Source organism: Mandrillus leucophaeus, unplaced genomic scaffold, assembly GCF_000951045.1.
Source record: "Mandrillus leucophaeus isolate KB7577 unplaced genomic scaffold, Mleu.le_1.0 Scaffold30, whole genome shotgun sequence".
Taxonomy (NCBI): Eukaryota; Metazoa; Chordata; class Mammalia; order Primates; family Cercopithecidae; genus Mandrillus; species Mandrillus leucophaeus.
In genome coordinates this window covers 262,668-282,981 of record NW_012103143.1, presented here as the reverse complement: position 1 = coordinate 282,981, position 20,314 = coordinate 262,668, and the positions used below count along the sequence as shown (strand labels likewise).

The 20,314-nt window shown below is 60.2% G+C and overlaps 2 protein-coding genes across 5 annotated transcripts in view; both read left to right on the top strand.

The window, feature by feature from the left end:
• BRMS1 (breast cancer metastasis suppressor 1) overlaps positions 1-4,583 on the top strand; it is a 9,879-nt gene extending 5,296 nt beyond the window's left edge. Inside the window, exons 3-10 of one of the 4 annotated variants that reach the window (XM_011986920.1) lie at positions 285-375; positions 576-703; positions 863-942; positions 1,039-1,135; positions 1,698-1,790; positions 3,130-3,194; positions 3,637-3,671; positions 4,030-4,583. In XM_011986920.1, the coding sequence (XP_011842310.1) occupies positions 285-375; positions 576-703; positions 863-942; positions 1,039-1,135; positions 1,698-1,790; positions 3,130-3,194; positions 3,637-3,671; positions 4,030-4,282 (842 nt within the window). In that variant the 3' untranslated portion in view covers positions 4,283-4,583. Of the gene's footprint in view, positions 1-284; positions 376-575; positions 1,140-1,697; positions 1,792-3,129; positions 3,195-3,631; positions 3,672-4,029 lie in introns of those variants that run through there. The other 3 variants (XM_011986919.1, XM_011986921.1, XR_001006755.1) reach the window with 3 other exon arrangements.
• Positions 4,584-5,386: 803 nt separating this feature from the next.
• Positions 5,387-9,855, top strand: RIN1 (Ras and Rab interactor 1). Its single transcript, XM_011986918.1, has 10 exons — positions 5,387-5,600; positions 5,759-5,939; positions 6,042-6,156; positions 6,236-6,308; positions 6,420-6,511; positions 6,671-7,408; positions 7,701-8,006; positions 8,267-8,398; positions 8,515-8,666; positions 9,168-9,855. The coding sequence occupies exons 1-10, from the start codon at positions 5,515-5,517 to the stop codon at positions 9,642-9,644; spliced, it is 2,352 nt and encodes a 783-aa protein (XP_011842308.1). The 5' UTR covers positions 5,387-5,514; the 3' UTR covers positions 9,645-9,855.
• The last annotated feature ends 10,459 nt before the right edge of the window (positions 9,856-20,314 follow it).

Below are 20,314 nucleotides of genomic sequence, written 5' to 3'. Positions count from 1 at the left end.
CATACACACACAGCCCCTACACATGAGCACACATGCACACACAGCCCCTACGCACGCACACACACACACAGCCCCTACACACAAGCACGCGCGCACACACACACAGCCCCTACACACAAGCACGCATACAAACACACAGCCCCTTCACACAAGGACGCATGCACACACACAGCCCCTTCACACGAGCACACACGCACACACACACACATGAAGGACGCACATGCACACATGTGGGTACCCACCACCCCTCCCCAGAGCTAGCCCTTACTGGCCTCTTGTCCCAGAGATGGATGATGAGGACTATGAGCGGCGCCGCAGTGAGTGTGTCAGTGAGATGCTGGACCTAGAAAAGCAGTTCTCGGAGCTAAAGGAGAAGTGAGCATGGGGACACCTTGGGCTGGGTCTGCGAGGAGCTGGGATGAGGAGGCGGTGGGCCTGGTACTGGGCAGGCATGGTTGGTGCCCAGGAAGTGCACGCCTAACACAGGGCTTGCTGTGGAATGGGTGCTGGGTACGTGTTTGCCCAAGAGCAATAGGTGAGCAAATGGGTGCACGGCTGCCTTTTTTACCACCCAGGTTGTTCAGGGAACGACTGAGTCAGCTGCGGTTGCGGCTGGAGGAAGTGGGGGCTGAGAGAGCCCCTGAATACACGGAGCCCCTTGGGGGGCTGCAGCAGAGCCTCAAGATTCGCATTCAGGTGGCAGGTCTGTGGGTGGTTCTGTGCCTTTTTCCCCTCCCAGAACCCATGGCACCCTGTCCCCTTCCTCTCTTGTTCCTCCCTGGCCTCACCCTTTGCTTTCAGCCCTCCTGTGTGGGCACCAGGCTCCCCAGCCAAGCAGGGCCCCTCCTTCCTTTCTCTGCAGGGATCTACAAGGGGTTCTGTCTGGATGTGATCAGGAATAAGTACGAATGTGAGCTGCAGGGAGCCAAACAGCACCTGGAGGTGGGCCTGATTGGGCACACTGGGGACAAGGCAGGGCGCAAGGCCTGAAGTGAGCTCTCCCCATCCGTCCTGCTGAGCTACTGCCCCCTCTTCCAGAGTGAGAAGCTGCTGCTCTATGACACACTGCAGGGGGAGCTGCAGGAGCGGATCCAGAGGCTGGAGGAGGACCGCCAGAGCCTGGACCTCAGCTCCGGTGAGCGCGAGAGCCCGGGCATCCCGGCCCTGGGCTTGGCTCTGTCAACGCCCACCCCTCTCTGGACTTCAGATGTCCTGAAGTCAAGGGGACAGTCAGAGGACCTGCCTCTTGGGGTCAGTGTGAGGACTGAAGGAAACCAGGCCTGGAAAGGGCCTGGCACACAGTGGGGGCTCGGGCAGAGTGGGTCTCCCTGCCCTCTTCTGCCCCTGCTCTTTCCAAAACAGGTATCAGTGTGACATGCAGTCCCATGCAATAGCTCTAGTCCCCTCCACGTTCATAGTACCTGTGTTCATGTGGAGTCCTGGGGTGGCAGGAATTGTCATCATCCCACTGTCCACTAAACAGATGAGGCTCACAGAAGTGCAGCGGCCTCTTCCCGGGGTTGTGCAGCTGTGCGGGCAGGACCTGAACAGCCCTAAGGGGCTTCCTACCCCAAGCCCAGGGTGGTGATGGGGCAGGGGATATGAGGCCAGGCTGGCCCATGGTGGGGGCAGAGGCTACAGAAGAGAGAGGGTCCTGTGGGCCAGCACCCCAGTTCTAACTCTGGGTCTGGGGGCAGAATGGTGGGACGACAAACTGCACGCCAGAGGCAGCTCCAGGTCTTGGGACTCCCTGCCGCCCAGCAAGAGGAAGAAGGCACCTCTGGTTTCTGGTATCCTTTCACCCAAGGTGGCCTAAAAGGTGGCAGGATGTTAGGGTCACCTCCAGACCTGGGGGAGAGGTTTGGAGGGGACATGGAGGGTAGTCACACTAGATGCACTTGTGGTTGCTTGGTGTCATGTGACCATGTCCAGGCAAATCCAGCTGTCAGCAATTTCTTACAGGGTCTTGGGTCTCTCTGGGCTATGTGGACCCTAGGAAAACAGAAACGGGGTAGGCTCAGTGGCTCACATCTATAGTCCCAGCACTTTGGGAGGCCAAGGCAGGTAAGATTGCTTGAGCCCAGGAGTTCATTTCGAGACCACCTTGGGCAACATGGTGAAACCCGTCTCTAGAAAAAAATAGCAAAAATTAGCCAGGTGTGGCGGTGTGCATCTATAGTCCCAGCTACTCTGAAGGCTGAGGCAAGAGAATTGCTTGAGCCTGAGAGATCAAGGCTGCAGCGAGCCATGATGTGCCACTGCACTCGAGCCTGAGTGAGGTTTGGCCTTTGAGGCCTTTCCATCTCCTGGGGTTGTCTGAGTGGGTCCCCAGCTTTCCCTGGGGAGCCTTTGCTCATATCCCACCCACCCTTCTCTTGGAAGTCCTGCTTGTCCCGACTGTCCAGGGCTCATCTCAAACGTTACCTCCTCTGTGAGGCCTCTCCGGTCTTACTCCAGTGCCTATGGCTTCACTCTCCTGTGTGCTCCTGTGCCCTACCATGGGGTGCCCACATCCCAGAGGGCACCAGCTGCCTCCACCCCTCCCTAGGCAGGCTTAGCTTAAGCTTAGTCCAGGGCCTGCTGTGCTTTCATCTGTCCTGGCAGAGCAGAGTCCTCCTGTGCCCCTGAGGGCATTCCTGCAGCAGCCAGCCTTAGTCATTATGGCCACCTGGTGCTGGAGAGCAGGCCCAGGCAGGGAGGGAGGAATCTGGAAGGCCGTGACTTGAGCGAATGGGAGGTGAAGGCATGGAGACATCAGGTAGGGAGCACTGTGGGGAAGGGGAGTTGTCTCTAAGGGAGAAGCCCTGCGTCTGTCTTTGGATCGGGGAAGGGGCCAGGTCAGGGCCAGTGCTGCAGGGTGAGATGGGATGGGCCTCAGCCAGCTGACCTCAAGACAAGGTGAGGGTGAGCAAGGGATGGGGAACAACACTTGGTGTCCTCCATGGACTTGGTTCCAGGAGGACCCTGGAACTGGGGGGCGAAGAGGTAGGAGGTGGAACCTGAGCTCGGACCCAGATCCTCAGCTCCCACTTCATGCTGTCTGCTGTACCCCCACTCCTGAATGTCAGGTGGGTGGCCCTGCCCTCGTCACCTGCCGCCTCCACTGGGCTTCCTTGACCCCTACCACAGGCCCATACATCGTGTACATGCTTCAAGAGATCGACATCCTGGAGGACTGGACGGCCATCAAAAAGGTGGGGCCGCTGCTGCCCATGTGCCCTGCCCCACCTCAGGGCCCCCCACCCTGGCAGCAGCTCTGCCATCTGCAGGCCTGGGAGTTCTCTGCTCACCAAGGCTCCCCCATCTTCAGCCCAGGGTCCCTGGATCGCAGTTGGCTCACAAGTCCTCTTGCTCAAGGCGGCCCTGGGAGAAGGGATTTCTAGTCTGTGTCAGCCCCTTCCTGTTCCAGGGCAGGTTTTGATGGGGTGGGAGGGGGGCGGGGAGGCGGGAGAGCCGTTGAGCTGGCCAGCGGTCAGGAGCATGGGAGCTCTGGCTTGGGGGGCCCTATGTTCCTGGCCCCGGGGGCATAGCACTAAGGCAGCAGCCCACACGCCACAGAGGTGGGAGGTGGGGCAGGGATTGCCAGGCTGTAGGTGGGCTCTCAGGGGGGCTTTTCTTCTCATCCACCCAGGCTAGGGCAGCTGTGTCCCCTCAGAAGAGAAAATCGGATGGTAAGAACTATGGCTGTTGTACGGCCTCCCCTGCCCGCCTTGCCATCACCTTCCCTCAGCTCAGCCTCCAGGAAGGAGCCCAGAGAGAGGCTGTGGCTGTGTCAGAATCAGTGGCCCAAGAAAGTTAGGATGGTCTAGATTTGAGGGGCTTGTGGGAGTTTGAGGAGCAGGAACCAGGATGGGGCTGGGGAAGCCTGGGTTGATGGAGCTCCCACTCAGGAGGGGTCAGGGAGGGCCGTGGAGCTGCCCAGGAGGCCTGTCCTGGGCCAGCCCAAAGTCACTCCGCTCAGTAAGTGGCTGCCCCCCTCCTTTCAGCTTCCTCACTGGTGACAGTTTTCTCCTTCCCACATATACACAGGACCGTGACCCTGCTGTTCAGAGCCAGGGGGACCCTCAGAGCAGCTGGCACCACACCCAGGATTCTCATCTTCCTGCTGCAGACAGGCAGACCCACAGGCCCCTCAGGGTCTGCCCAGCCAGGCTCCTGTGGTGCTGCTGGGCCCTCCCACTCCGCTGGCACTGGCCTGGACGACTCCTCTGCCCTCCTCGAGGCCTGCACAGCTGTGGCTGTGGAGCCAACCTGGCCAGGCAAGGCTGCTCTCCATCCCTGAGCCGCCTGCCACCTCCCGCTCCTGAAGATCCGCCTCTTGGGGCTCCCCTGACAGAGAAGACAGCTGAAGTCAAAGCCACATCCTCTTGCTGATCTTGGATGCAGGCTTTCCGGCCTCAGGGCCAGGGAGCCAGGCCCCACTGTGCAGGAACTCTGAGTCAGACGTGATATCTAGGGGGGCTGTCCACCCTGGCTGGGGCTGGAGGCAAGATGCCAGGCCCCCCAGGTTTTCTCAGGGCAGTTCTTGGTGTCTGCCTCTCAGATTTCAAGGACTAGAATTAAAACCTTTCCTGGGATTCTGGCGTGCCCCGTGTATGTGTGATTTACCTTGCAAGAGAATCAAGGCTTCTGTGGGGAGCACCTGAACCAGGCTGACTTCTGGGGTGCCTGCAGATTGCCACTCCTCGCACTGCCCAGCAGAGGCTGGAGCACTGTGCGTGGGGCCACACTGGGGAGGGGGAGGTGGGCGCTGGGCTGCCTGGCACTGGGCAGAGAACATATGGCGCCAGCAGAGTGCCTCGGGTGGGGAGGATGGGTGCGTGTGCTTGAAGCCTGGGTCATGTCTGCACCTGTCCCAGTTGCCTGGCAGATTGGCAAGGCAGGCTGGCAGAGCCTGCGTGCGTAGGAGGCAGCCGGCAGCAGCGCCATGTGCTAACGACCTCACAGCCAGACTCCCCCTGGTTAGTGCTGAGTGTCAGAACCACCCCCAGAACCTCAGTTAAGCAAATAGGTTGGTTTCCATGGAGACGTGGCATATTTTCTCCATGGCAACCTAAAATCCTAAAACCCATGTTCAGGAATGAGTCATCTATGGACAGTAGAGGGTGCTCTCCCACAAGGCTGACCTGAGGCCAGGGGCAGATGAGCAACTGACCACAGACCCAGAGGTGCCCCCAGAGTGTGGCTGGGACCTGCAGGGACTGAGTCGGCCGTTTAACCACTTCCCGCCCACCTGTGCAATTTGAGGAGCTGGTGAGGCTGCAGGAGGCCCTGTGTGGAGGTGGCACCCCCCAGCTGGGGCCCTCAGAGCAGGGCTAGCACGGAGGGGATCCCTGACCCCCGAAGCAGGGTCCAGAACAGAGGAGGCAGGCACTGGCCAGGCGGGGTGGACACACAAGAGTTAACAGGCGGGTGTGACAGGCGGACCGCCCTCAGGAAGTGTTACTCACTGGGGATGTGCGTGCCTTGCCTTGGGGTTGGATTCTCTTCCTGAAGCCGAAGGAGCTCCCAGCCATGGAAAGCCCTGGAGAGTCAGGCACGGGCCCTCCGGGAGCCCCCAGCCCATCCAGCTTCACTCCTGGGCACCTGGAGACAGAAAAGTTAGTGAAGTTGGCAGGGCAGCCAGGTGGGGCAGGGAGGGGCTGCGAGAAGAGGGCCTATCTGGGGACGGAGAAGGTGGGAAACCTGGGAGCGGGGAAGAGGAGAGCAAGGGTCCCAGCCCCTGGCTCCCTGCTCAGATCTGGATGCCCGCCCTCAGGCCAGCCCAGGACCCACTGTATGACGTGCCCAATGCCAGCGGCGGGCAGGCAGGCGGGCCACAGCGGCCGGGACGCGTTGTGAGCCTGCGGGAGCGCCTGCTGCTCACCCGGCCTGTGTGGCTGCAGCTGCAAGCCAACGCAGCCGCGGCACTGCACGTGCTGAGGACTGAGCCCCCGGGGGTGAGTCTTGCCCCCAACCTCCAGGGACTGGCAAGCCAGGGGTGGGAGGGAGAAGGGTGGGATGCCAAAGTCCTGAGCTGCCTGAGCCCTATCCACTTGCAGACGTTCCTCGTGCGGAAATCTAACACCCGACAGTGCCAGGCCCTGTGCATGCGACTGCCCGAAGCCAGCGGCCCCTCCTTCGTCTCCAGCCACTACATCCTGGAGAGCCCTGGCGGTGAGGGGCTGGCCTGGCAGGAAGGGGCTGGAAGGAGGGAGGTTCCCTAGAGAAGCACCTCACTTCCCTCCTCTCTCAGGCGTCTCCTTGGAGGGCTCGGAGCTCATGTTCCCAGACCTAGTCCAGCTCATCTGTGCCTACTGCCACACCCGGTGAGTCTGCCTGCAGGGTGCCCGGTGTCCACGGGCCCTGCTCCTTGGGACAGCCCATCCTCCCCACCCCCTTCGGCCCTCACTCCCTTCTGCTCCCCTCTCTGGCCTCAGGGACATCCTTCTCCTCCCGCTGCAGCTCCCCAGAGCCATCCACCGTGCAGCCACCCACAAAGAGCTGGAGGCCATCTCCCATCTGGGCATTGGTAAGAGCTCCTTGCCACCCATTGCACAGATGAAAAAGCTGAGGCTGAGGGAAGGGGAAGGCTCGCAGCACACGGCCTTCGCGAAGCCCATGCCTTTCCTTGGTTGGGAAACTTCCCCTAACCAATCCTGGAGGCCCCAGTTGGTTTCTTGTTCCCTAGAGTTCTGGAGCTCCTCCCTCAACATCAAGGCTCAGCGGGGCCCGGCTGGAGGCCCAGCGTTGCCCCAGCTGAAGGCCCGGTCCCCTCAAGAGCTGGACCAGGGCACCGGAGCCGCCTTGTGCTTCTTCAACCCCCTGTTCCCGGGGGACCTGGGGCCCACCAAGCGGGAGAAATTCAAGAGAAGCTTCAAAGTGCGGGTGTCCACAGAGACTTCCAGCCCCCTGTCTCCACCTGCCGTGCCGCCTCCCCCCGTCCCTGTGTTGCCAGGGGCAGTCCCCAGCCAGACAGAGCGGCTGCCCCCTTGCCAGTTGCTGCGGAGGGAGAGTTCAGTGGGGTACCGCGTGCCAGCAGGCGGTGACCCTAGCCTTCCGCCTATGCCCTCCCTCCAGGAGGTGGACTGCGGCTCCCCCAGCAGCTCCGAGGAGGAGGGGGCGCCAGGGTCCTGGGGGAGCCCAGCGACCTCACCCCACCTGGGCCGCCGGCGGCCTCTGCTTCGGTCCATGAGTGCCGCCTTCTGCTCCCTACTGGCGCCGGAGCGGCAGGTGGGCCGGGCCGCGGCGGCACTGATGCAGGACCGACACACAGCCGCAGGCCAGCTGGTGCAGGACCTACTGACCCAGGTGCGGGCCGGGCCTGAGCCCCAGGAGCTGCAGGGCATCCGTCAGGCACTGAACCGGGCCCGGGCCATGCTGAGCGTGGAGCTGGGCCCTGAGAAGCTGCTGCCGCCTAAAAGGCTGGGTGAGGCTCCGTCTCTCCATAGCTCCAGCACTGCCCCATCCGACCCTCTGCTCCCCTCCACAGCGCCAGCCTGTCTGATTCTGTTCTGCTGCTTTACAAACCCACCCTGTCTTGCCACTGTTCGAGAGAGTTCCATCCTCTCTCTCCCCAAACTCTTCTGTCTCACCCAGGCTACCTCCTCCTGCTTTCCTTGCCTCTCCTCCCCGATTCTACCCCTGCTCCCTTCTCCCCTGGCCTCTGTCCCCCATCTCCCCAGTCTTCCCCTGACCCCTCCCTGCCCCTCCTCTGGCAGAACATGTCCTGGAGAAGTCATTGCATCGCTCTGTGCTCAAGCCTCTCCGGCCCATCCTGGCAGCCCGCGTGCGGCGCCGGCTTGCCGCAGACGGCTCCCTGGGCCGCCTAGCTGAGGGCCTCCGCCTGGCCCGGGCCCAGGGTCCCGGAGCTTTTGGGTCCCACCTGAGCCTGCCCTCCCCAGTAGAGATGGAGCAGGTGCGCCAGAAGTTGCTGCAGCTGCTCCGCACCTACTCACCCAGCGCCCAGGTGAAGCGGCTCCTGCAGGCCTGCAAGCTGCTCTACATGGCTCTGAGGACCCAGGAGGGTATGTCTCTGCCACCACCTCACCCTGCCCTGCCCCTCTGAGTCGGAGGTGGGACCCCCAGTGGCAGGTCCCCAGGACCCTGGAATGGCCCTGCGGGAGAGAATGAGCCCACCCTCCCATCTTGCAGATTGCGAAACTGAGGCCTAGAGAGCAGTGCGTTCTCTCCGAAGCCCTGACACGGTTGCTAGGCCATGGGGAGGGGTCACTGCCTAAAGCAAGGACTGCACCTGAAGCTTCTTCCTCTCACCATGTCCCCACAGGGGAGGACGCGGGTGCTGACGAGTTCCTGCCTCTGCTGAGCCTCGTCTTGGCCCACTGTGACCTTCCTGAGCTGCTGCTGGAGGCCGAGTACATGTCAGAGCTGCTGGAGCCCAGCCTGCTCACCGGAGAGGGTGAGGGACCCCCACCCACTTCCCTGCCTGGGTAGGCCCTGAATAAGCAGGGAAGGGGAGAGGGGATGGGTGCCCCACACCCAGCCTGAGCCGTGTTCTTCCACCCTGTGTCCCAGGTGGCTACTACCTGACCAGCCTGTCTGCCAGCCTGGCCCTGCTGAGTGGCCTGGGTCAGGCCCACACCCTCCCACTGAGTCCCTCGCAGGAGCTACGGCGCTCCCTCAGCCTCTGGGAGCAGCGCCGCCTGCCTGCCACCCACTGCTTCCAGGTAACAGGCCCTCCACCGTGTCCTCAGAGCCAGACACCATCCCCGCCTTTCACCTTCCTGTCCTTGGTGAAGAGTCCAGACTCTGTAGCCAGATCCTGGGTTCTAATCCCAGCTCTGCCACTGGGTTGTGGGGACTTGGGCAAGTTACTTAACTACTTTGTGCCTCAGTTTTCTCATCAGTACAATGGGGTAATAGGACCTACCTCGTGGGGTTGAGGTGAAGATTAAATGAGTTAATGCAGGAGAGTACTTGGGGCACAAAGTGTGCACTATCAAAGCTTCGTCTCAGGCTTGTGAGCTCCCCACTGGGCTGTCGTGCACCTTCAGCTGTGGCCCACAAGCCGACCCCTGGAGCTCACAGAGCTTTTGCCACTTGGTTCTCCCACTGGATTTCCACCTCCCCACCCTGTCCCTGCACAGCCCACACTGGTCCCTCAGCTTTGGAGCCAGATGCATGCCAGTCAGGGCTGAGTACTTGTTTTTGCTTCTCCTCCTGCATAGCACCTCCTCCGAGTAGCCTATCAGGATCCCAGCAGTGGCTGCACCTCCAAGACCCTGGCTGTGCCCCCAGAGGCCTCGATCGCCACCCTGAACCAGCTCTGTGCCACCAAGTTCCGAGTGACGCAGCCCAACACTTTTGGCCTCTTCCTGTACAAGGACCAGGGCTACCACCGCCTGCCCTCTGGAGCCCTGGCCCACAGGCTGCCCACCACTGGCTACCTTGTCTACCGCCGGGCAGAGTGGCCTGAGACCCAGGAGGCTGCAACAGAGGAGGAGGGCAGAGGGCAGTCAGAGGCAAGGAGCAGAGGGGAGGAGCAAGGGTGCCAGGGACATGAGGACGCTGGGGTCAAAGCCAGCCCCAGGGACACTCGGGAAGAGTCTGAGACAACTGCTGAAGGGGGCCAGGGTCGAGCCCGTGAAGGCCCTGCTCAGCCAGGGGAGCCAGAGGCAGAGGGAAGCCGGGCAGCAGAGGAGTAGCTTGAAGTGGCCAGAAGGGTCATTTGGGGCGGGAGACCTTGCGCCTGCTGAGAAGTCCTTTTAGCGCCAGCAGCCCCACCCAGGGCCCTGTCCAGTGTCTGCCACCACCTTTGTCTGATACTTGTCTCCAGGGAAGCTGAGGGAACTGCCACATCTGAGGAACTGGAATAAAGATGAGGGGGCTCGGGGGACCCCCAGACTGTGTGCCCAAGGCCCCTTGCCTCTTGTTCTTCTCACCCAGCTGAGGGTGAGCCAGCCTGCAATGGGGAGTGTGCCAAGTGGGGGTGAATCTGATGGATGCCCAACCTCTGACATGGGGAGGGTAACGGTCTCGGCTCCTTTTACCCTTCCCCCCATGGGCGTGACTGAGTCAGGGCTCCACCCCAGTAGCCCCCACCAGGCTGAGACTTCCAGACCCTAAAAGGTTCCAATGGCTCCTAGGTGTCAGGAGGATTTAGAAAGGCCACGGAACAGCAGCAAAGGCTCAGAGCCCACCCCTGTCCTGGACACCCAAAGGACCTGCACCTGCAAGCGTCAGTACTCTCATCTGTAAAGTGGGGACACTATTGCTGCCCTGCTCGGTTCCCAGAAGTGTTTCAGTGATCAAAATGGGTGATTTTGCACAAGCGGAGCTCATGGCAGAAAGGGAGGGAGAGAGCTGGGCTGCTAACTCTCTCCTGGAATCTACTCTCTGCCAGACAGGGCTCCCACCTGCTGACACCTAGTTCAAGGAGGTTATTCCCCCGGAAATCAGGCCCTGGGGAGAAAGTACCCAAGTTACAGTCTCTCCCCAAGATTTGGAGTCCTCCCAGGCCCTCCAGCATCTCTGGGGAGATACACCAGCTGGCAGATAAGCTTCCAGAATGGAGAGGGGGCTCAGAAACCATGCTCTCTGCACTAAACTCTTGGCCGTCACAAAAGCTTTACCTGGCCGTGGCTTGTTGGGCCCACTGAGGTTCAGGAAAGTGACTCCCAGGATGTCATACAGCAAGTCCTTACAGGCTCCCCCACGCAAACCAGGGCATCAGGTTCCAACTCCACCCTCCATTCTAAGTCACCCACAAAGGCCGGGGCAGCCCCCAAGGAAGCCCAGAGCAGGTAGCAAATCCAAAAAAGGAAAAGTGCCGACGACCAACCACGAGGGGGCGTGCATGGCCAGGGAAGCTGCCGAGAGGGAAGCTGGCCACACAATGCTCACGGTACCCAGAGGTGAGGGCGCCTCCAAGGTTGTAGCAGCACAGGGGGTCCCTGGCAGCGTCAGGCAACCTGGGGACAGCGCAGGGACCGAGGCTGCTGGCCCCCAGGTCCCATAGGTTCTGGGGTCTGGGTAAGGCCAGCCTTTCGTGGGTCATCCCCAGGAAGGAAGGAATTGTCCCCCCGTGGAGGACGACCCCAGAGGTTCTCTCCTCAGGCACTGAGCACAGAGGGACGTCAGCCCGCATGTCAGACATGACAACTGGGAGGTAGAAATTGTGGACATTGGCTTTTTGGGTTTGTTTGTTTGTTTGTTTGTGATGGAGTTTTGCTCTGTCGCTCTGGCTAGAGTGCAGTGGTATGATCTCGGCTCACAGCAACCTCCGCCTCCCGGTTCAAATGATGCTTCTGCCTCAGCCTCCCAAGTAGCTGGGACTACAGATGTGCACCACCATACCTGGCTAATTTTTGTATTATTAGTAGAGATGGGGTTTCCCCATGTTGGCCAGGCTGGTCTCAAACTCCTGACCTTAGGTGATCCACCCACCTTGGCCTCCCAAAGTGCTGGGATTACAGGCATGAGCTATCGCACCCAGCCAGTCACTGGCTTTCAGATGAGCAGTCCAGATACAGCCCAGTTGCAGGGCTCCCAAATTTGTCACTAGGCCACCAGCAGCTCTTCTCTTCCCACTTCCATGCCCTCCCAAGCTTCTTGCTGACAGGAAGTGTCCCATTAGCTCTTCTGTCCTCCCTCCCTGTTTCACCACTCACCCCTAGTGCCTCGCACAGTCCAATGCTGAGCACAAATGCCATAGGCGCTCAATAAATATTGTTCACGGATTGGAGTTTGATAACTAGGAGTGAGGGACAGTGAGGCAGAAACCTGGGGAGTATAAGGGAGGGCTGGGTACTGGGAATCAAACACAGGATGTGTCAAGCTCAGTCCCAGAGGAAGGACGTGGAATGTTTGTAGAGGGTGCTCAGAGGATCCCAGGGGCCGGATGTACAGCTGGTCTCCTGGGAATGAGGCTCTGGGGCCTCTGCAAGCCCTTCCCACCCTTGCCAGGCTCAGCATGACCTGACCCCCTCCCTGCCCTCGCCAGTGATGGAGCACCACAGGGGGCTGCTGCTGCCTGGGTCTTGTGGTTTTTCTTCTCAAGAAACTCTGGGCTGTGCCTGGTGGGTCACTCCTGTAATCCCAGCACTTTGGGAGGCCGAGGCGGGTGGATCATCTGAGATCAGGAGTTCGAGACCAGCCTGGCCAGCATGGTGAAAACCCGTCTGTACTAAAAATACAAAAATTAGCCAGGCGTAGTGGCACGTACCTGTAGTCCCAGCTACCCTGTAGCCCAGCTACTGGGGAGGCTGAGGCAAGAGAATTGCTTGAACCTGGGAGGTGGAGCTTGCAGTGACCTGAGATCACACCATTGCACTCCACCCTGGGCAACAGAGCAAGAGTCCTTCTCAAAAGAAATAAAAAACACAATAAAAATAAAAAAATAAAAAAACTGATTGGTCAGGGGTCCAGGCCAAATCAGCAGCATCAGCAAGGTCATGATCCTGGGGCAGAACCTCCAGGCAAGGCAGACAGTGATAGGCCAGTGTAAGACCGGTCTCACTAGCCCCATTTTACAGATGAGAAAACTCAGACTTGCTCAGGGAAAGTGCCTTGTTACAGGGCAAAGGGTTCAGACACCAGGTTCTACAGTCCTTCAGAGCAGAAGGGCTGATTTATTTGTCCACTCAGCACATTTATCAAATGTCCGTTATAGGCTGGGTGAGGTGGCTCAGGCCTATAATCCTAGCACTCTGGGAGGCCGAGGTAGGCAGATCACCTAAGGTCAGGAGTTCAAGACCAGCCTGGCCAACATGGTGAAACCCCATCTCTACTAAAAATACAGAAATTAGCTGGGCAGGGTGGCTTGTGCCTGTAGTCCCAGCTACTTGGGAGGCTGAGACAGGAAAATCGCTCGAACCTGGGAGGTGGAGGTTGCAGTAAGCCGAGATCATGCCACTGCACTCCAGCCTGGCCGACAGAGCAAGACTCCAACAAAAAATCAAACAACAACAACAACAAAAGTGTCTGTTATAGACCAAGCGCTAAGCGCCCCCAGCTCCAGCCAAAGGGAAACAGGTCACATCTCTCCATTCACATGGTGTGATCTGGACGGTAACGGAAAGTCCACTGTGCCTAGGGATTCCGTGCCACCCCTTCCCCAGTCTTTGTCCCTATGGAAAAGGAAACCAAGGCTCCAAGAGGTGACATGCCCGGCCCAGCGTCCACTCTGCAGGGCAAGACTGGAACTCTGACGTTTGGATCTGTTAACGAGCAGCCAGGTCATTTCCTTACTTGGAAACGTTGCCCTCATCACTCCTAAAGTCACGGTGGTTCTGTATGCAAATTTATTGTCTGTCTCCCTCACTAGAATGCCAGAGCCAACCCCGCCTTGTTCCTAGCTAAATCTCAAGGGCCTTGAACAATGCCCGGGCCGGAATTGGCACTTGTGAGTCTATGTGGAATGACTGATTCCGAAAGACGCAGCCTAAACCGTCCCTCCGCTTTCCTGGAGTGCAGGGCGGCGCATCCTTCATCGCTGCCACCAGGGGGCAGAATGCGCCTCATTCCTGGCCACGTGCAGGGTCCCCTCTGCTGAGAAGGCCATCCAGAGGACCCAGGGGGCTCAGTGCTGCTGGCCTGGTGCTAGGAGGAAAGCGCACGGCAGTGGGTCCCTGGGACCCTGCGAATAGGGGGTGAGGGAAGGGCTGCATGTCCCTGGTTCTGTGGGCCATGGTGATCCAGGAACCAGGGGCCTACTGGGCGGCCTGAAAGGGGTGCAGCAGAAGGCAGTCATTGAGACCCACCCCACCCTGCCACACCTTCAACACAGAGCATCTAGCACCCTGCCATGACCTTGCAACCCATGTTCACACCCACAATTAACACACAGTGACACTGTCTGACCCACATTCCCACACAGTGTGCACACCCTGCCAACCACGAGCATGTGCAACAACCCTGGGGCACCCCCGGGTTAACAGGCACACCCTGACACTGTCACTCCTGCGGGATGGGGCACAGGGACACACTGGCGCCCCTCCTCCCAGACACACCCTGACACAGACCAGCCACCCACTCAGACATCCCTGAATCTGCAAACACTGAAATATTTCAGCACCCTTGTTCTTGGGTTCAGAGTGTGACTCCCAGACACACACACATGGGGACAGGCTGACACAGAGACACATGGTGACCCCATGATGCACTAGACCTACCTGTGCAGAACTGCCACTGGCACACTCCATCCCCCACTCAGACGCGACGGCGCACACTCTCCCAAGACACAGCAGCACACGGCTGCCCCTTCCCACTCTCCAAGCACTGGAAGTGCAAACACACACAGAGACACACTCACAAAGACACACACAGACACACACACAGACACACACAAAGACAGACACACACATAGACACACACACAGACACACACAGACCTTTTATACTTTGGAGCACACAGAAGCAGTCCAAGCTTTCTCCTGAGTCACCTCACTGCAGCCCTGGCCTGCTCCACCACCACTCACCCACCCCAGCCCATGCTGGACCCTGGAGGGAGATGTGGGTTGCTGAGAAGACCCCCATGAGGGGAGTGGTGACCCCACTAGCCAGGCAGGAGGCAGAGACAGGCAGTGCTGGGCGGGGAGGCCTGAGCTCATCAGATTCCAGCCTGAGTGATTCACGGGAAGAGCCTAGGGAGGACCCTGGAGGAGACACTGGCCCAGGGGCTGGGGCATTTGGGGCCTGAGTGGACTTTGGACCAGAGGGTCCTGGGTCCAGAGCGAGCCTTGGGTCTGGGGGCAGAGGGCTTCCTGAGGGGTGGCTCAGCCTGAAGGGTGCCTGCTGGGCGCAGCCCCTGGGAGGGGCTCAGGGCTCAGCTGAGACACAGGATGAGACAATTGGCCCTTCCCACCCACCCCACCCAGGGCCAGGGCCCCTGACCCCACGCCTTCCAGGTCCCAGCAGCTGGGTGTCTTTAGCAGAGGTTAGGCCAAGGGCGGGGGCAGGGGTGGGGTGACCCTCTTGGCCCATTTTGGCCCCTCAGGCCCTCAGGCTCACGGCTCAGAGGCCCCAAAGGGCTGGGTCCGCCTGGCTGGGTCGGGGCCAACCGGGTTACAGCCCCGCACAGCCCTGCCAGGCGAGGCCTCTGCCAGAGAGTCAGGAACGCACAGGCTGTCCCCGCGCCAGGGATGTTTTCCTGCTGAGATCGAGCCCTCTGCTCCTGCCACCTCCAGACCCCCCCGTCTCCCGGGCCAGGCTGATGTTCAGAGGAGGTGGGGCCCACAGCGCCCAGACCCAGCTGCAGGGTGACAGGAAGAAAGGATGGGGCTGGGGGCAGGGCAGGGGTGCAGGAAGTGCCTTTCTTGGAACTCTGCACTAAAATAGTGCATTCTGTCCCTACTCCGAGTCTCAGGGTCCCACGGGGAGGTGTGTGTCACCAAGGAGACCCTCAGCTGGGAGGGGCCGGCGCTGACCTTAGTCTGGCTTTTGCTAGCACCTCCCTCCCTCCACCCTCCACCCCTCCACCCCCACTGCGGCCTCTGCCCCACTTTGAAGTCTTAACATAAATATCATGTCTGCTTGGGTTCCCCTTCCCGCCCTGGTCACAGCCCCCAGACCTGGCTTCCACCCCAGCCAGCCCCGTGGGGGTGTGGTGCCAGGAGACAAGAGGGAGGTCAGGACCACCCAGGGAAGGTGGCGAGACCCTGAGGCAGAGACAGGGAGACACCGGAGGTGGAGAGGGGAGACCGAAGTGAGCAGAGAATGGAGAGACAGACCCCAGAAACCAACCAGGGGACGATCCTTTGGGCAGGAGAGGAGACAGAGACTCCGGAGACAGAGAGGGAAGAGAGGGGAGCAGAGAGAAAGAGACCCTGCAGCCAGAGGGAGACTGAGTGAGACCCTGGGGACAGTAAGGGGCAGGAGGAAGAGGGTACAGGACAGGAGGCAAAAGAGAAAGTAAGAACCTTCAGAGAAGGTTCCAGAGATGGGGTGGGGGGAGGCAGGGACAGGGCTAGCAGGGGAAGGATGTAGTAGAAAGAGAAGCGTCACTGGCAAGTGGGACCAGCCATCTTGATTTCCTGGGACTGGCGGGGGCACTGGGTTCCTGGAGTGCAGGGCGGCGCATCCTTCATCGCTGCCACCAGGGGGCAGAATGCGCCTCATTCCTGGCCACGTGCAGGGTCCCCTCTGCTGAGAAGGCCATCCAGAGGACCCAGGGGGCTCAGTGCTGCTGGCCTGGTGCTAGGAGGAAAGCGCACGGCAGTGGGTCCCTGGGACCCTGCGAATAGGGGGTGAGGGAAGGGCTGCATGTCCCTGGTTCTGTGGGCCATGGTGATCCAGGAACCAGGGGCCTACTGGGCGGCCTGAAAGGGGTGCAGCAGAAGGCAGTCATTGAGACCCACCCCACCCTGCCACACCTTCAACACAGAGCATCTAGCACCCTGCCATGACCTTGCAACCCATGTTCACACCCACAATTAACACACAGTGACACTGTCTGACCCACATTCCCACACAGTGTGCACACCCTGCCAACCACGAGCATGTGCAACAACCCTGGGGCACCCCCGGGTTAACAGGCACACCCTGACACTGTCACTCCTGCGGGATGGGGCACAGGGACACACTGGCGCCCCTCCTCCCAGACACACCCTGACACAGACCAGCCACCCACTCAGACATCCCTGAATCTGCAAACACTGAAATATTTCAGCACCCTTGTTCTTGGGTTCAGAGTGTGACTCCCAGACACACACACATGGGGACAGGCTGACACAGAGACACATGGTGACCCCATGATGCACTAGACCTACCTGTGCAGAACTGCCACTGGCACACTCCATCCCCCACTCAGACGCGACGGCGCACACTCTCCCAAGACACAGCAGCACACGGCTGCCCCTTCCCACTCTCCAAGCACTGGAAGTGCAAACACACACAGAGACACACTCACAAAGACACACACAGACACACAGACACACACAAAGACAGACACACACATAGACACACACACAGACACACACAGACCTTTTATACTTTGGAGCACACAGAAGCAGTCCAAGCTTTCTCCTGAGTCACCTCACTGCAGCCCTGGCCTGCTCCACCACCACTCACCCACCCCAGCCCATGCTGGACCCTGGAGGGAGATGTGGGTTGCTGAGAAGACCCCCATGAGGGGAGTGGTGACCCCACTAGCCAGGCAGGAGGCAGAGACAGGCAGTGCTGGGCGGGGAGGCCTGAGCTCATCAGATTCCAGCCTGAGTGATTCACGGGAAGAGCCTAGGGAGGACCCTGGAGGAGACACTGGCCCAGGGGCTGGGGCATTTGGGGCCTGAGTGGACTTTGGACCAGAGGGTCCTGGGTCCAGAGCGAGCCTTGGGTCTGGGGGCAGAGGGCTTCCTGAGGGGTGGCTCAGCCTGAAGGGTGCCTGCTGGGCGCAGCCCCTGGGAGGGGCTCAGGGCTCAGCTGAGACACAGGATGAGACAATTGGCCCTTCCCACCCACCCCACCCAGGGCCAGGGCCCCTGACCCCACGCCTTCCAGGTCCCAGCAGCTGGGTGTCTTTAGCAGAGGTTAGGCCAAGGGCGGGGGCAGGGGTGGGGTGACCCTCTTGGCCCATTTTGGCCCCTCAGGCCCTCAGGCTCACGGCTCAGAGGCCCCAAAGGGCTGGGTCCGCCTGGCTGGGTCGGGGCCAACCGGGTTACAGCCCCGCACAGCCCTGCCAGGCGAGGCCTCTGCCAGAGAGTCAGGAACGCACAGGCTGTCCCCGCGCCAGGGATGTTTTCCTGCTGAGATCGAGCCCTCTGCTCCTGCCACCTCCAGACCCCCCCGTCTCCCGGGCCAGGCTGATGTTCAGAGGAGGTGGGGCCCACAGCGCCCAGACCCAGCTGCAGGGTGACAGGAAGAAAGGATGGGGCTGGGGGCAGGGCAGGGGTGCAGGAAGTGCCTTTCTTGGAACTCTGCACTAAAATAGTGCATTCTGTCCCTACTCCGAGTCTCAGGGTCCCACGGGGAGGTGTGTGTCACCAAGGAGACCCTCAGCTGGGAGGGGCCGGCGCTGACCTTAGTCTGGCTTTTGCTAGCACCTCCCTCCCTCCACCCTCCACCCCTCCACCCCCACTGCGGCCTCTGCCCCACTTTGAAGTCTTAACATAAATATCATGTCTGCTTGGGTTCCCCTTCCCGCCCTGGTCACAGCCCCCAGACCTGGCTTCCACCCCAGCCAGCCCCGTGGGGGTGTGGTGCCAGGAGACAAGAGGGAGGTCAGGACCACCCAGGGAAGGTGGCGAGACCCTGAGGCAGAGACAGGGAGACACCGGAGGTGGAGAGGGGAGACCGAAGTGAGCAGAGAATGGAGAGACAGACCCCAGAAACCAACCAGGGGACGATCCTTTGGGCAGGAGAGGAGACAGAGACTCCGGAGACAGAGAGGGAAGAGAGGGGAGCAGAGAGAAAGAGACCCTGCAGCCAGAGGGAGACTGAGTGAGACCCTGGGGACAGTAAGGGGCAGGAGGAAGAGGGTACAGGACAGGAGGCAAAAGAGAAAGTAAGAACCTTCAGAGAAGGTTCCAGAGATGGGGTGGGGGGAGGCAGGGACAGGGCTAGCAGGGGAAGGATGTAGTAGAAAGAGAAGCGTCACTGGCAAGTGGGACCAGCCATCTTGATTTCCTGGGACTGGCGGGGGCACTGGGGGTGTCCTAGGACATGGGACTTTCAGTGCTGAAACCGAGAAAGTGCTCAGCAAACCCGGACGAGTTGGTCGCCCTGAGTGGTACGCCTCTGGCAAGACACCACGGAGACCACAGTGTCCACTCCACAGGCACCCGTTGCACAGGTGAGGAAACTGTGACCCTGAGAAGGACTGTTCCTACACTGGGGCGGGAGGCCTGGGCCCTTCTAGCTCTGACACATGCTCTGGGACTCCCTTTCTTGTGGGCAGATGTGGCCAGATGTTCAGGTCAGGCTTCTGGCAGAAGAGGGAACTGGGGTCCCAGCTGGGCCCAGGTTGGACAATCTGGGGACAGCCATATGCTGCTCCCTCACAGCTGTGGGCACAGGTGTGGACTTGCGGGGACACCCGCACATCACCCAGCTGCGCATTCACAGCAGTCCCAGGCATTTGCAAGCACATACATGCACACACACACACGCATACATGCAGGACCCAGGAACACGAATGCGGCCTCTCACCATGGCAAATACACCCCCGAACCCTCAGCCCCCTTCGGTTGGCAGGATCCTTTACCCTCACCTGGTCTGGACCACACTTTTCCTGGGCCCCCCTTCCCCAAGCCTATTTCTCCCACCTGGCCCAGTCCCCAGCACCACTGCCTCCCCTTCCTGCAGGGATCTCCCATCCGGAAGCACACAGGTTGGGGAGGGGGCGGAGGAGGCAGTCGCTCCCTTCCCTCCCCAACTCCTGCCTGGGGTAGGTGCCTGGTCTTGGGTGGGAGGGACCCCCCAGCGCCCATCCAAGACCAGGGGCCTCCCACCCACCACACATCAACCCTTCCTCCTGACAGCCCGAAGGCTGGGGTGGTTTGGGAAGAATTTAGGCATGGAGGGAGGTGGGGGATGGGAACAGAAGAAAAGGAGAAAAGGAGGTGATTTGTACACAAAGCAATGTGCTGGCTCAGCGGCCTGGCGTGCCAAGGCCGTCCAGGACGCCTGCCTGGGGGGCGTCCCCTAATCACACTCGATACCCCACCCTGGCTGTTCCACTGGGTCCTCTGTGGGCCAGCCCCTCTTCAGGCCGCCCTCACCCTCACCCCCACAGGCCCACACATGGCATCCAAATCCACCATCTGCTTCTTGCCTGTCCTGGTAGCTGCAAGACAAGGCTCCTTCTCAGGCCACGGGCTTCTGCGTTCATGCTCTTCTTCAGATGAGTTCCCCTCATATGGGCCATGATCAGAGCAGGGAACCCCAGCCTCCTGACCCCCAATGTGAGCTGAGCCTGGCCTCCTGAGTTTGGAAGGTACATTGTCCCTACCCTCAACCAGGGAGACATGTCGGCCTCAGAACCCAGCAGAAAACAGGCTGTGTGGTACTAGGGGAAGCATCACACTTGATCCCTGCCAGTGGTAGCTTAAGTTGTCCTGTCCTCCCGGGCTGCACTTCTGCAGAGCTGCAGAGTTCTGTTCTGAGCATGTAATTCATCATGGTGGCTGCTAGTTATGACTCAGGACCTCCCACTTCTGCCTGCGGCCCTGTATCCAAACATGCATCTCAAAATCTTCTCATCCACACACCTGGGTAGATCTACTCATGCATGTACCCACCACACACCAATGCATCATCCATGCATGCATGTGCCCACCCATCCACCCACCCATGCATTCATCCACCCACCCACCCATGCATCTGTCCAGCCACACATACCCCTACGCAGGCATACATCTATCCATCCATCCATCCATCCA

Excerpts from the sequence above, each read along its gene's own strand:
- RIN1 (XM_011986918.1), top strand. The coding sequence starts at position 5,515 with ATGGAAAGCCCTGGAGAGTCAGGCACGGGCCCTCCGGGAGCCCCCAGC. Across the intron at positions 7,409-7,700 it reads GCTGCCGCCTAAAAGGCTGG|AACATGTCCTGGAGAAGTCA; the intron begins GTGAGGCTCCGT and ends CTCCTCTGGCAG. Across the intron at positions 8,667-9,167 it reads CTGCCACCCACTGCTTCCAG|CACCTCCTCCGAGTAGCCTA; the intron begins GTAACAGGCCCT and ends CCTCCTGCATAG.